Consider the following 16,660-nt stretch of genomic DNA (forward strand, 5'->3'; position numbering starts at 1 on the left):
CATGGGAGTGATTGGGCAGTGTGAGCTCAGTGGCCCAGAAGGGCAGGTTACTGAGCTGGATCTCTAAACAGAAATACCTGCGTAGAAGAAAAAGCTAAAAATTAATCAAGGGACTTTATAACATGCAGTGGAGATAAAGAAATTGTTCTGATTGCAGAAATTACAAGTGGGATGCTAACAGGATGCACTGTACCAGGGGTTCCCAACCACGGACCCCTCGGTTAATGGTAGGGGTCCATCACATAAAAAAAGTTGGAAACCCCCAGTTTACACTCTTAAATTGCAACTTACTCATGACAACACCAAATGAGACTAATCAACCTATTGTGGACGTGCTTCAAAGTTCAAAGTACATTTATTATCAAAGTATGTATGCATTAAAACCTTGAGGTTCGTCTTCTTATAGGCAGCCACAAAACAAGAAACCTAAAGGAACCCATTAAAAAAGAAGGCAACTAAATAAAGCATTTAGTTGTATTTCTTGTTCTGGCAACCATGAATAAATTGTTGCTCGCACTCAACAACACCAGCTTCAAGTGTTGGGCCCCAGAGGAGCAATTCCTATCAGCCCCATTCCCTGTCCTTCTTTCTCACAATCCCATCTATTCCCCTATTATGGGGTAATTTGGAATTAATTGACATGCACTAATAGATTGATTATTTAGGCAAGCAAGACTCATTTGAGCAAATAAATTGATTTGTACAGAGCAAGTCACGTACAGCTGTTTTTTTGAGCTGGTAACTATTGTGATGGAGGGTTTCTATGGATCTTATTTGTGTAAAACTGCAAAGAGCATTTGAAAGGTTCCATACAGAGTACATGGAAAGGGAGAAACTCCTTCACTCAGACAGGCATTGGGTGGATGGGAAAGGCGACTGTCAGAATGTATTCCGATTGTTAGAGTGGGATTAGTAATGATGTTCTGGACTGTGTGGGTTATCTGTCTGATCAAAACTCTGGGTGACAGGTACACCAACCACAACCTTTCACTGTATTTCTCAATAACTTAGTGGGAGGACAGAAGATCTTAAATCAAAGCTGGTTGATGTGCTGGTTCGTTGGCTCAATAAATGATGACAAAGATATTATAAGGGGGTCAGTGTACAAAGAGAGACAGAATGGAGAGAATAGAGAAAAGTACAGAGACAACAGAGAAATATCACAGAAAAAGAAGAGAGAGCATAGAGAGAACAGAATCAGAGCAGAGAGAGAGAGAGAGAGAGAGTAATATTTAATACACAGTACTAGAGAATAAAGAAAAAACACAGAGACAACAGAGAAATTCCAAATGTTAAAAGGGCTGAACAGATTAGACATGGCAGTTATTTCCCATGGTAGGGGAGTCTAGGACAAGAGGACATGACTTCAGGATTGAAGGACGTCCATTTAGAACAGGGGTGCGGAGAAATTAGTCAGAGGGTGGTAAATCTGTGGAATTTGTTGCTACGAGTGGCTGTGAAGGCCAACTCATTAGGTGCATTTAAGACAGAGATAGGTAGGTTCTTCATTAGCCAGGGCATCAAAGGGTATGGGGAGAAGGCAGGGGAGTGGGTATGACTGGAAGAATTGGATCAAACCACAATTGAATGGTGGAGCAGACTTGATGGGCCGAATGGCCTACTTCTGCTCCTATATCTTATGGTCTTAAATATCACAGAAAGAGATGAGAGAGAGGGAGAGAGAGAGAGCATACAGAGAATAGAAACACAGCAGAGAGAGAGAGAGAAATAATATCTGATACGCAGGACTTAATTTAGAGTGTTTTCTGAAGAGTGAGAAGCTTTGTCTTCTGCACAATACAGAGGACCAGACATTCCCTCTGACTTTGTGATCTCGGGGTCTCAGAGTGTGTTTTGATGGAGAACTGCATCCCATCAATGGTACCTTCAATGATGTACTTGCCCATGGCTGTGCCGATACTTGGACCAATGCCTCCATTATAGATCCTTTTCTAGTTGTGAGCGCGCTGTGGTTTTATATTTAATCACATTCATCTCACTGGTGGGTGAACCTTCCCTCTGTGCTGTCTGTTTAACTGCTTCCATTGTTCGGATCTTAACCCGTACTGTCCCTCTCTGCTTCTCTGTGTGTGTGTCTCCGACTCTTTCTCTCTCTTTGTGCTCTCTCTTTCCCTCCCTCCCACTCTGTGCTTTTTCTCTGCTCTCCATTTCTCTCTCTTCATGGTCTCTGTGCTCTCTGTACTTTTTCTCCGTTCTTTCCGTCTGTCTCTGTTTCTCTCCCTGTGCACTCCCTGTTTTTCTTTCTATTCTGTCTTCACATGCCTTTTTGTGCTCTCTGTGTGCCATCTCTGTTCTCTCTCTCTCTCTCTCTCTCTCTCTCTCTCTCACTCTCTCTCTCTATGCTCTCTGTCTTTCTTTATCCCTCTCACTCCCTTTGTCTTATTCTGTGCACTCTGGTCTTGTGTATGAGAACAAGCTCCCTTGTTTGTGACAGTTAGGAGTATTTTACAGCTTTAAACTGAAGCAAGTGGTTCCCATGGCAATGGTTGCGGGGTTTACCACCTCAGCAGATTTTGGCACCAGCTGTGGTCACATGACCTGGACAGTGTCCAAGCTCCCATCACCAACCCTGCCTTTGGTCTATTTATGGTGTTAAAAGCCGGCATTGGTGGGGAGGTGTATAGGAAACTCCTTCCATCCCGTGGTTCCCCCATCCCATTTTGGGCCAGGTACATTGACCCATGGGTCCACACACAAACCCACCACTCTGCCCACAATCCCCATGCCCCAACAGGTCTCGCATCACAGCTGTGTGGCCACTAACTATTACCTTTCCTTCCTCAGCCATCCTTGTGTGGCAGCTCTGACTACCCTTCACCTGGGGGCAGGTCTGTGGGCTGAGGGAGCAAGTCGAGGAGATGGTCCAACAGAGACAGTCGAGAGAGTAGAGAATCCGGACAGAGGGCTGAGGGTGGAGGGAGGCGAGGGAGAAGAGAGTTGAGGAGGGAGCACACACCGATCCTCATCAGGGATCAGGAGTGGAGAGAGAGCAGCTTCAAGTTCCTGGGTGTCACGATCTCTGAGGATCTAACCTGGTCCCAACATATCGATGTAGTCATAAAGAAGGCAAGACAGTGGCTATACTTTATTAGGAGTTTGAAGCGATTTGGCATGTCAACAAATACGCTCAAAAACTTCTATAGTTGTACCATGGAGAGCATTCTGACAGGCTGCATCACTGTCTGGTATGGAGGGGCTACTGCACAGGACCGAAAGCTACAGAATGTTGTAAATCTAGTCAGCTCCATCTTGGGTACTAGCCTACAAAGTACCCAGGACGTCTTTAGGGAGCGGTGTCTCAGAAAGGCAGCGTCCATTATTAAGGACCTCCAGCACCCAGGGCATGCCCTTTTCTCACTGTTACCATCAGGTAGGAGATATAGAAGCCTGAACACACATACTCAGCGATTCAGGAACAGCTTCTTCCCCTCGGCCATCTGATTCCTAAATGGTCTTTGAAGCTTTGGACACTACCTCACTTTTTTAAATAAACAGTATTTCTGTTTTTGCACATTTTTAGTAATCTATTCAATATACATAATTGGTTTATTTATTTATTATGTTTTATTTTATTTATTATTATTTTTTTCTCTGTGCTAGATTATGTATTGCATTGAACTGCTGCTGCTACTAAGTTAACAAATTTCCATCACATGCTAGTGATAATAAATCTGATTCTGATTCTGAGAGCCAAGGAAGGAAGGAGAGAGTTGACAGCAGAAAGAGTCAAGGGAGGAGAGAGCAGAGGGAAGAGAAAAGAGAGATTTGAGGGAGAAGAGTCAAGGACGAGAGCTGAGGGAGGAGAGAATCGAGGGAGTAGAGACTCAAGGGAATAGAAAGCCAAGGGGAGGGTCGAGAGAGGAGTGAGTAGAGGGTAGAGAGTGTCAAAGGGAGAGAGTTGCGCAAAGAGAGTTCAGTGACGTATGGATATGGTAAGGGGAAAGACATGGCCATAGTTTTAGGAACATTCTGGGAGGGCGTTGAGGACAGACTGAGAAGGGGGAAGTGGTTCAGGAGGAGGAGTTGGGGGAACTGAGTGTAGGTGGGTGAGGAGGGTCAAGTATTGTGAGTGTTGAGGGAAGGTTTGCTGATGGTGACTGAGTTAAGATGAGAGTAGATATAGGACCGACAGAAAATGATGCTGGAGAAATTGTAATAGGAGATGAGGAGATGGCAGAGGAACTGAACAAGTATTTTGCATCAGTCTTCACTGAGGAAGACAGCAGTATACCGGACACTCAAGGGTGGCAGGGAAGAGAAGTGTGCGCAGTCACAATTACGACAGAGAAAGTACTCAGGAAGCTGAATAGGCTAAAGGTAGATAAATCTCCTGAACCAGATGGAATGCAACCTCGTGTTCTGAAGGAAGTAGCTGTGGAGATTGCGGAGGCATTAGCGATGATCTTTCAAAAGTCGATAGATTCTGGCATGGTTCCGGAGGACTGGAAGATTGCAAATGTCACTCCGCTATTTAAGAAGGGGGCAAGGAAGCAAAAAGGAAATTATAGACCTGTTAGCTTGACATCTGTGGTTGGGAAGTTGTTGGAGTCGATTGTCAAGGATGAGGTTACAGAGTACCTGGAGGCATATGACAAAATAGGCAGAGCTCAACATGGATTCCTTAAAGGAAAATCCTGCCTGACAAACCTATTACAATTTTTTGAGGAAATTACCAGTAGGCTAGACAAGGGAGATGCAGTGGATGTTGTATATTTGGATTTTCAGAAGGCCTTTGACAAGGTGCCACACATGAGGCTACTTAACAAGATAAGAGCCCATGGAATTATGGGAAAGTTACATACGTGGATAGAGCGTTGGCTGATTGGCAGGAAACAGAGGGTGGGAATAAAGGGATCCTATTCTGGTTGGCTGCCGGTTACCAGTGGTGTTCCGCAGGGATCAGTGTTGGGGCCGCTTCTTTTTACATTGTACATCAACGATTTAGATTATGGAATAGATGGCTTTGTGGCTAAGTTTGCTGACGATACGAAGATAGGTGGAGGGGCCGGTAGTGCTGAGGAAACGGAGAGTCTGCAGAGAGACATGGATAGATTGGAAGAATGGGCAGAGAAGTGGCAAATGAAGTACAATGTTGGAAAGTGTATGGTTATGCACTTTGGCAGAAAAAATAAACGGGCAGACTATTATTTAAATAGGGAAAGAATTCAAAGTTCTGAGATGCAACGGGACTTGGGAGTCCTCGTACAGGATACCCTTAAAGTTAACCTCCAGGTTGAGTTGGTGGTGAAGAAGGTGAATGCAATGTTGGCATTCATTTCTAGAGGACTAGAGTATAGGAGCAGGGATGTGATGTTGAGGCTCTATAAGGCGCTGGTGAGACCTCACTTGGAGTACTGTGGGCAGTTTTGGTCTCCTTATTTAAGAAAGGATGTGCTGACTTTGGAGAGGGTACAGAGAAGATTCACTAGAATGATTCCGGGAATGAGAGGGTTGACATATGAGGAACGTTTGTCCGCTCTTGGACTGTACTCCTTGAAGTTTAGAAGAATGAGGGGAGACCTCATAGAAACATTTCGAATGTTAAAAGGCATGGACAGAGTGGATGTGGCAAAGCTGTTTCCCATGATGGGGGAGTCTAGTACAAGAGGGCATGACTTAAGGATTGAAGGGCGCCCTTTCAGAACAGAAATGCGAAGAAATTTTTTTAGTCAGAGGGTGGTGAATCTATGGAATTTGTTGCCACAGGCAGCAGTGGAGGCCAAGTCATTGGGTGTATTTAAGGCAGAGATTGATAGGTATCTGAGTAGCCAGGGCATCAAAGGTTATGGTGAGAAGACAGGGGAGTGGGACTAAATAGGAGAAAATGGATCAGCTCATGATAAAATGGCGGAGCAGACTCGATGGGCGAATGGCCTACTTCTGCTCCTTTGTCTTATGGTCTTAATGAGATGTGTGGAGGTGGACAGGAGGAGATGGATGGGAAGAGAGTCTGGGAGCATGGTGAAGGTCATAGATGAGAGGGATAGGGGAAAACAGGCATAGGAGTAAGAGAATTGAGGGAGGTGGAAGAGAATGAGGAAGGAGAATGGAAGGGAGACAGGAAGAGGGGAGAGTTTTGGAGCAGAGAGTCAGGGATGGAAACAGATGGCTGAGAGGGGCAGAGCTGAGGGGAGGGACTATCACCAGGAAGTGTAAATGAGGTGAAAGGTTTGGGGGGAGAGGGTAAAAGGGAAGAGTATTCTGGGAGATATGTATGGGGCAGAGAAGATCGAGGGAGGAAGACAACTGTTGGAGAGGTAGGGGCAGAATGCTGTATTACTTTTTGAATCAATGACAATCGGGGGGATGAAATAATTGTGGAAGGAAATGGTTGTAGGTACTCTCAGGTGTAGGGGAGATGGTAGTGAAGGGAGTTGTGGTTATGGCGGTGATGTATTGAGAAAGGAGGGTCAGTGAGATCCAACTGGGAGAGTAGTTGGGAGGGATGAAGGAGGGGTGTATCAGGTACTAAGTTACTCACTGCCTGTATGTGCAGGCACTTACACATTGAGTCCATGTCCCACCAGCCTCCCTAATGCACTTCTTCAATGTCTTCAAATAAAACCCACTTTACAATGCAGTATTTAAAACAACTGTTTATCACTTTTGGCTCTGTACACCTTGCTGTGGATAAAGTGGTGAATGTCGCAGTCCCATGTGAGTTTTGATTAAACTTCACACTATGCTGCTGTACTCCCCTTGCTCAGGGGCCCAGCCATTGCCCGGTGTTCTCCTCAGAAATACAGATCCCTTGGATAGCCCAGCTAATTCCTCCACCACCCGATGAAGTCCAGTTTATGTGAGAGGATTAGACTAATTGAGCAGAGAGTCTCTAGGGTCTGACAAATGGTATTCGATGCCTTCATTTGCGTGGTGGCAGCTATTGATTGTGCAGAGCCTGGGCTACAGCCAGGAATAGAGATAGTTGAGGTTAATGTTCCTGGTCTTCCCCGTACAGAGCGTGGATCTCCACTTGCTCTCAGCTATCTGAATATCCTTTCAATGTGTGATTATCTTCCTCGTAAATGCATCCTTCATGAGGCCTCATTTGGTCCCATGTTAGTGAACTCCACATCCTGCAGTTGCAAAGAATTCATACCCCACCACCTAGTTTTGGCTTCGCCCCATCCCAAGTCTCTTCATGAGCTTAAACATCACTCCTCCTTCAACCCCACCTGTATCTTATCATCACCTCTACCCTCTACACACGCCCACATACACACGTGCGCACACACACACACACAAACACACACACACACGCCCACATACACACATGCACACGTGCACACACGCACACACACACGCCCACATACACACGTGCACGCACGCACACACATGCACACGTGCATGCATGCACACACACACACCCACATACACACGTGCACGCACACACACACACCCACACATACACACACACACACACACACACACACAGACACCCATACACACACACACACAAACACATGCGCACACAGCATACACATGTGCACGTGCACACACACAAACATACACACAGACACACACACACATGCACACACACACTCACTCACATACACTCATGCAGACACTCAGACACACACTCACACACTCTCATTCTCACACACACAGACACATGCTCTCACTCACACACGCATGCTCACACACACACACTCACACATTCACAGACACACACATGCATACACACTCTCAGACACAAACACACTCTCTCTCACATACACACTCTCTCTCTCACACACACACATACACACACTCTCACACACTCACACTCTCACACACCTGCTCACAGCCAACATTGCTCCAGATCCACAATGTATTCTTGCCCAGACAAGACCTGACTGATTTTTGCAATGTGCTCAGTGACTGACCTGGAAAAACCTAGCACTCGGGAATTCACATTGGAATGCCAAGAATGATATTCCGCTGTGAGGCTCCTTCCCATTTTCTCAGGGATAATTGCTCATCCCCTCACTGCCTCCCGGAGAAGCTGCTCTTCTCCTGTCAGTCCCTTAGAATGCAGGAGGCGACCAGGAGTCATTTGACCTGGTGGCCTGTGCTGAATGAGCCACCTAGTTCAGGTAAATAGCAGCAACAGTCTAAGAGGCAGATTCAGTAAATGCTATGTGAGCCACTGGAGGCAGCCCTGGCTCCATCGTCAGCATATTGCCTCCAGTCACGGCCCCTGGAGCCTCAGCATTCAGTGACTAGTGCACTAACATCTGGTCGTGACCTTGCACCCAGGGTAGGGACACACTGACTGTTCCCCTTGGACAACCCTCACCATGCCCAACCCACACACCCGGGAGTCAGAATCAAGGTGACTGAAGTAAATCCAACTGGAGATCCAGTGAGATACTTAAGCTGATGCCAGAGTTTCATAATGCTGTCCAAAGCCAAGCTGACCTCCATTTTCTCAAACTATGGGCAGGAACTCCTGTTACTGACGGGATTATAGTAACCCAGGTGGGGCCTTTGGATGCTGGGCTTCAGCTGGTGGTCACCCTGCACAATACATAGCTGGTGGATCAGCTTTAGAGGCTGGCTAATTGTTAGTTACTTTATTATTGTCACACTTTTACAGTGAAAAAACTTCTGTTTGTGTGCCACCCAGAGAGATTATTCCATATCTAATCACATCGAGGTATACAAAAGGAAAACAAGAGTGTAGAATATAGTCCTGACGAAGGGTCTCGGCCTGAAACGTCGATTGTACCTCTTCCTAGAGATGCTGCCTGGCCTGCTGCGTTCACCAGCAACTTTTATGTGTGTTGCTTGAATTTCCAGCATCTGCAGAATTCCTGTTGTTTGCAGAATGTAGTGTTTAGTTACTGAGCAAGTTCAGTGCAGGAAGGCAGTAAAATGCAAGGGCCCTGACAAGCTAGACTGAAAATCAAGAGCTTATCTTTGGCCAACAAGAGGTCTGTGCAAGAGTTATTTAACGTTGGGATAGAGACTGTCCCTGAGCCTGGTGGCATAGACTTTCAAACTTTTGAATCTTCTACCCAACAGAGGAGGTGAAAAGAGAGAAAGTCTGGGGAGGGAGGGATCTTTGATTATTTGTGAGGTGTTGGTGCCCAGACAGAGATGCAAAGGCTGTGTGATAAGGAGACCTGTTTTGGGTTTGTCGATGTATTCTGCAGAGAGAGGAAGAGTGATGAACTTGTACTCAGTGGTACCAAAAGCACAGGAAGATCAGGAATCAAATCCCAGAGGGAGACTTCCAGCAGCCTGGGAAGCGATGAAAAGGCACGGCGTTAAGGGCAGTAACCATTAGATTATTCCTGGTGCCACAGACCAGCAAGAGTGGAAACAGGAGATCGGAGATTGAGACATAGTATAGTACTGGTTGATGGGCCTCAGATTCTGAACACATTAAGACAGTGTGATATACCCCTGTGAGATTGGATCCCATGTCCTTGAGGGGAGGTTCACCGGTGTGGCCGGACAAATCTACCCCGAACAGCCAGGGTCTGGAACCAGCAGAGGGGGAGAGAAAGTGTCAGGGGGCAATGAAGGAGTGGGACTACTCACACTCACAGTGAGCTCACACTCAGTATGCTTACACTCACAGCAACCTCACACATTCTCACACTCACAGTAAAATCGCACTTGCAACATACTCACACACAGTGAGCTCAGCTCAGTATGGTCTCACTCACAGTGAGTTCACACTTACAGTAAGCTCACACCCATTATGCTCAGACTTTCAAAGAGCTCACAATCACAGTAAGCTCACACTCAGTATGTTTACATTCACAATGAACTCACACTTATTATTCTCACACTCACAGTAAGCTCACACTCTCAGTATACTCACACACAGTGAGCTCAACTCAGTATGGTCTCAATCACAATAAGTTCCCTCTGAACTTCACAGCTGCTTCAGTTTTCATGGCATCTCCCTTTACAATGTGGGGAAGATCAGGATTCTGCCTGGTATCTCTCTCTCTCTTTCTCCCTACCTCTCCATTTTTCACTATCTTTCTCTCACATTCACTCTCCCTCTTTCTCTATCTCCCTTTCACTTTCTCATGTCTCTCCCACTCTCTCTCCCCTTACTCTCTCTCTCCATCCCATCTTCCTCTCACATTCTCCCTCTCTCCTCTATCTCCCTCTCACTTTCTCATGTCTCTCCCACTCTCTCTCTCTCTCTCTCCTTACTCTCTCCATCCCGTCTTTCTCTCACATTCTCCCTCTCTCCTCTATCTCTCTCTCACTTTCTCATGTCTCTCCCGCTCTCTCTTTGTTTATTACTCTAATTCTCTTCTCCATCTTTCAAAGGCAGATGTTGCTGGCATCATCTGCACACGGTGGTCTTCCTGCTATGTTCTGACTGGGGGTGTGGAGATGCTTGTTTCCTCCCTTCTCTACTTGGTTTTCCCATCAATTTCAAATGCTTAATTTGTAACATCGATGACAAATTCCCTCTCGTCTCTGCTCTAGGTTAAAGGCCTGACTCTTCTCCTGTCACCGGCTAGTGATCAGCTCAAGGTTTAGTTCTTTCAGTGTCAGCCTTTAACATTCTGCTCTTATTCATCTCTTCACTGTTCTGAGACCCCAGAGTCACAAGTTCCTTCGATTGTGGCTGTCGGAGATGGGAAGGGGAAGTGTAGGGTTGTAGTGGCAGGGGGAATAGTGGTCTCAGTCTGAATCCTGCCTCAATTGAATAAGCCATAGAAGTCTGATGTCAGCACAAGACCTGACCTTTGTCCATAACCCAGTCTGGCAGTACCGAGGATCAGCCAATGTCTGCCACTGTGAACCAGAACCCATAGTTACATCACTCCCTCATCCCTCAGTGGCAGAATGAACTCTGGGTGCAGGGTCTGGATCTACCTGACTAATCACAGCACTGACACACACGAATACACAGTCCCAGTGCACACCTTTACACAGTATCGACACACGATACACAGTCCCAGTGCACACCTTTACACAGTATCGACACACAATACACAGTCCCAGTGCACATCTTTACACAGTATTGACACACAATACAGTCCCAGTGCACATCTTTACACAGTATTGACACACAATACACTGTCCCAATGCATACCTTTACACAGTATCGACACACAATACACTGTCCCAGTGCATACCTTTACACAGTATCGACACACAATACACAGTCCCAATGCACATCTTTACGCAGTATCGACACACAATACAGTGTCCCAGCACACACCTTTACACAGTATCGACACACAATACACTGTCCCAGTGCATACCTTTAACAGTATCGATACACAATACACAATCCCAGCACACACCTTTACACAGTATCGACACACAATACAGTCCCAGCACACACTTTTACACAGTAATCGAGACATGATACAGTCCCACCACACACCTTTACATAGTATTGACACACAATACACACCATTCATTAAAGGGTACTGACACACACTAGTACACAGTTCAAACACACACCATTACACAGTTCAAGCATAGACCAATTCACAGCTCCAACACTCACTTTTACATAGCAACAACACAACTAGATGTATGCATTTTATAGCCAAAGCATGCATAGTACCATCATATCCTTTCAGTCCACACCACTATGTCCGTTTACACACTTCAGCACTATCATTTTCCACCAGAAGCACACATCAATACAGCCCTGGCACACGTCACTTTGCGGCTCCAGAAAACACAGGATATTTAGCTCGAATGAACCCATTTACATAGCCCAGAGCACAATACACAGCTTCAATATACACCAACACACCATTTCACACTCCCAGAGCACAATAGACAGCTTCAGCATACACCAACACAGACCATCTCACACTCCCAGCACACAATACACAGCTTCAACATACACCAGCACACACCATTTCACACTCCCAGAGCACAATACACAGCTTCAACATACACCATCTCACACTCCCAGCACACAATACACAGCTTCAACATACACCAACACACACCATTTCACACTCCCAGAGCACAATACACAGCTTCAACATACACCAACACACACCATCTCACACTCCCAGAGCACAATACACAGCTTCAACATACACCATTTCACACTCCCAGAGCACAATACACAGCTTCAAATATACACCCACACACACCATCTCACACTCCCAGAGCACAATACACAGCTTCAAATATACACCCACACACACCATCTCACACTCCCAGAGCACAATACACAGCTTCAACATACTCCATTTCACACTCACAGAGCACAATACACAGCTTCAAATATACACCCACACACACCATCTCACACTCCCAGAGCACAATACACAGCTTCAACATACTCCATTTCACACTCACAGAGCACAATACACAGCTTCAATATGCACTAACACACCCCAATTACCACTCCCAGTGCACACCATTACATAGCCTTAGGCATGTTACAAGACCTTAATTAACACAAACAGCTCCAACAACATCAATATGCAGTCCCTGGACACCATCTTTGTCAAAACTCCAGCTACAGTCTCCACTGCACGCCCAACCCCTGCCCTGACAATGCCACCTGAACTAACCTGCTTGAACTTGTCTTCTGCTACCTGCTTGCCAGCCTCTGCTGCTCAGCCCAGTCGAAGGCATTCTCCATGTCCAGTTTCAGCATCTGCATCTTCCATAGCTGTGAGTTGTGGAGGAGTGCAGGCAGGGGCCTGAGGCAGAGTGAGTGTGAACAAACCAGGCAGACCTGATTGCCTGGCTTCCCATTCCTGAAAGGAAAGGAATTGAATCTCTGGAAGGCTCCCTTCTTTCCCTGATGGGCTCAGAGTCTTGGACTTGACGACTCTCTCTGGAATGAGCTAGTGTAATCAGCTGAACTTGGCTGATGCCTATATTTGGGGCTGAGTTTTCTGCAGCAGATGAGATTGCCATATTTAAACCTTACTGCCAGGTTGTGAGAGGAGGGTTCTGACATCCTCTGACAAACTTCGTCAATACTGCTCAGGACATTGGGGTGAGAACCTCCCTGCTTTCCCCGCAGGTGAGATTCAGAGGATCATGAAGCAGTTTGCAGAATGAAGTTAATCAAAATATCAATGTATATAGAAATGAAAAGTAGGTGGGCAGCAATTGTACAGGCAGATTGCATCATCACTAATCTTGAAGGATGCTCGAGACCTATCCACACCCTGTCTGCACTCAGGAACATGACCCTGTCACTCAACACCCCTGACTGCCACCCTAGTGAGATGCAGCACGGCCAGTGGACATGGGTATTGCATGACAGGCAGTAACACAAGGACATTCACAGCATACAATACTTCACCAGGGCAGATCCCACATCTTTCACACAAACTTTGAAGACAGGGTCCATGAAACCTCATCAGTAACAGGGACAGGGGTCTCCCCATGAGAAACTGTGATACGGGGTGGGAATCTGTGTGTGTATGTATGTGTGAGAGTGTGAGAGATTAGCCAAATCAGAGAATCCTTCTTCCTATTCTCTTTCTCGCTCTCCCACTTCCTGCCTGTCCCTCCCTCCTTTCATTCCATCTTCCCATTTCCTCCCTCCCTCTTCCACTTCCTTCCTCTCTCCCTCTTTCCATTCTCTATTTCCCTCTCCCACTTTCTCCCTCCATCCCTCCCTCCTCACACTCCTTCTCCCACTTCACTTTTTCTCCCTCCTCTGATTTCCTCCCTCCCTCCCTCTCCCATTTCCTCTCAGTCCCCTGTCTCCCCCTATTGAGTTTATATTTACTGTGTTTCTCCTGTAATATCTGTAAGGCAGTTGCTTGGCTTCTTTAATGTAGCTCGCTGGCTTGCCAAGAGCTCCGCAGGACAGTTTTCTGATTGGCCTGTAGTTCGTTGGTTGGTATTTGCTGTGAACTTTACAACAAACATTCCCTGGCGATGGATCTGAGACTTGAAACTGCTCCAGGTACCAGCCCCAAACAAAGTCCTCCCTCTCCCATCACTTCCCCCACAGAGGGCCTGCTGTCAGTGAGAGGCCCCTGATCACCGGCAGTATGGGGGTGGGGTGGGGGTGGAGAGACTAGTTTCAAGTGAGATAAGAGGATTCATTGCTCTGTGCAGACGGGCTATGGAATATGACGCCCTCCCAGTTCTTTGTCTGGGAGATAAATGGAATGACAACATCCTCTAACTATGCGGACCGATCAGTTCCTCTCTAACCACAGGAACTCTATATCTTAGCCGACAGGAAAATGAACCAATGTGCTGCTCGGTGAGCGCGGCCAGTGGGGCCACTGCCTGCGTGTGTTAATGCTGAGCTGTGGAGTTGCTGCAGTTGTGACTGGGTCTCAGCCATGCAGATTCGGGGAAGTGCTCAGTCTTCTTCCAGAGCTCTCCAGTTACAAATACTGTTAATTGGGAGGTTGTGAAACTCTATAAGGGTGCCTGCTGTAGTTCAGTACTTGACCATTCAGCACACCGTGTTTATGCTGGCTCCCTGTAGAGCAATCCCATCAGTCCCATTCATCCTCTGCTTATTCCATGTGGCACTGCATCTTATGACACAAGACCCAACTCACTTCCACGCCTACACAATAGGTATAAGACCCAACTCTCTTCTATTCCTACACCAACAGGTGTAAGACCCAACTCACTTCTATACCTACACCAACGGGTGTAAGACCCAACTCTCTTCCACACCTACACCATGGGTGGCTTACAGCAGGCTGCATCACCTTCCCACATCTTTCGGGTGTAGAAGAAAACCATAGAATCTGCGGCAACACAGAGAGAACGTGCAGACTCCATACTATAGGCCCCCTGGTAGCAGAAGAGATACAGAGGAGCAGATTGGGAGGCAGATTTTGGAAAGGTTGGTGTCATGGGTGACTTTAACTTCCCTAATATTGATTGGCACCTGATTAGTTCCAAGGGATTAGATGGGGCAGAGTTTGTTAAGTGTGTCCAGGATGGATTCCTGTCACAGTACGTGGACAGGCCGACTAGGGGGAATGCCATACCAGATCTAGTACTTGGTAATGAACTGGGTCAGGTCACAGATCTCCCAGTGGGTGAGCATCTGGGGGACAGTGACAACCGCTCCCTGGCCTTTAGCATTATCATGGAAAAGGATAGAATCAGAGAGGACAGGAAAATTTTTAATTGGGGAAGGGCAGATTATGAGGCTATAAGGCTAGAACTTGCAGGTGTGAATTGGGATGATGTTTTTGCAGGGAAATGTACCATGGACATGTGGCCAATGCTTTGGGATCTCTTGCAAGATGTTAGGGATAAATTTGTCCCAGTGAGGAAGATAAAGAATGGTAGGGTGAAGGAACCATGGGTGACAAGTGAGGTGGAAAATCTAGTCAGGTGGAAGAAGGCAGCATACATGAGGTTTAGGAAGCAAGGATCAGATGGGTCTATTGAGGAATATAGGGAAGCAAGAAAAGAGCTTAAGAAGGGGCTGAGAAGAGCAAGAAGGGGGCATGAGAAGGCCTTGGCGAGTAGGGTAAAGGAAAACCCCAAAGCATTCTTCAATTTTGTGAAGAAAAGAAGGATGACAGGAGTGAAGGTAGGACCGATTAGAGATAAAGGTGGGAAGATGTGCCTGGAGGCTGTGGAAGTGAGTGAGGTCCTCAGTGAATACTCCTCTTCAGTATTCACCAATGAGAGGGAACTTGATGATGCTGAGGACAATATGAGTGAGGTTGATGTTCTGGAGCATGTTGATATTAAGGGAGAGCAGGTGTTGGAGCTGTTAAAATACATTAGGACGGATAAGTCCCCGGGGCCTGACGGAATATTCCCCAGGCTGCTCCACGAGGCGAGGGAAGAGATTGCTGAGCCTCTGACTAGGATCTTTATGTCCTCGTTGTCCACGGGAATGGTACTGGAGGATTGGAGGGAGGCGAGTGTTGTCCCCTTGTTCAAAAAAGATAGTAGGGATAGTCCGGGTAATTATAGACCAGTGAGCCTTACATCTGTGGTGGGAAAGCTGTTGGAAAAGATTCTTAGAGATAGGATCTCTGGGCATTTAGAGAATCATGGTCTGATCAGGGACAGTCAGCATGGCTTTGTGAAGGGCAGATCGTGTCTAACAAGCCTGATAGAGTTCTTTGAGGAGGTGACCAGGCATATAGATGAGGGTAGTGCAGTGGATGTGATCTATATGGATTTTAGAAAGGCATTTGACAAGGTTCCACATGGTAGGCTTATTCAGAAGGTCAGAAGGCCAGAAGGCATGGGATCTAGGGAAGTTTGGCCAGGTGAGTTCAGAATTGGATTGCCTGCAGAAGGCAGAGGGTGGTGGTGGAGGGAGTATATTCTGATTGGAGGATTGTGACTAGTGGTGTCCCACAAGGATCTGTTCTGGGACCTCTACTTTTCGTGATTTTTATTAACGACCTGGATGTGGGGGTAGAAGGGTGGGTTGGTAAGTTTGCAGATGACACAAAGGTTGGTGGTGTTGTAGATAGTGTAGAGGATTGTCAAAGATTGCAGCGAGACATTGATAGGATGCAGAAGTGGGCTGAGAAGTGGCAGATGGAGTTCAACCCAGAGAAGTGTGAGGTGGTACACTTCAGAAGGACAAACTCCAAGGCAGAGTACAAAGTAAATGGCAGGATACTTGGTAGTGTGGAGGAGCAGAGGGATCTGTGGGTACATGTCCACAGATCCCTGAAAGTTGCCTCACAGGTGGATAGGGTAGTTAGGAATGCTTATGGAGTGTTAGCTT

At 46.6% G+C, this 16,660-nt stretch overlaps 1 protein-coding gene across 1 annotated transcript in view; it reads right to left on the minus strand.

Moving 5' to 3' along the window:
• Nucleotides 1-12,609, minus strand: part of LOC140188327 (uncharacterized) — a 72,817-nt gene extending 60,208 nt beyond the window's left edge. Inside the window, exon 1 of the mRNA XM_072244468.1 lies at nucleotides 12,531-12,609. Within this exon, the coding sequence (XP_072100569.1) occupies nucleotides 12,531-12,594 (64 nt within the window). The 5' untranslated portion in view covers nucleotides 12,595-12,609. The remainder of the gene's footprint in view (nucleotides 1-12,530) is intronic.
• Between the last annotated feature and the right edge of the window lie 4,051 nt (nucleotides 12,610-16,660).

Source organism: Mobula birostris, chromosome 26 (assembly GCF_030028105.1).
Source record: "Mobula birostris isolate sMobBir1 chromosome 26, sMobBir1.hap1, whole genome shotgun sequence".
Lineage (NCBI taxonomy): Eukaryota > Metazoa > Chordata > Chondrichthyes > Myliobatiformes > Myliobatidae > Mobula > Mobula birostris.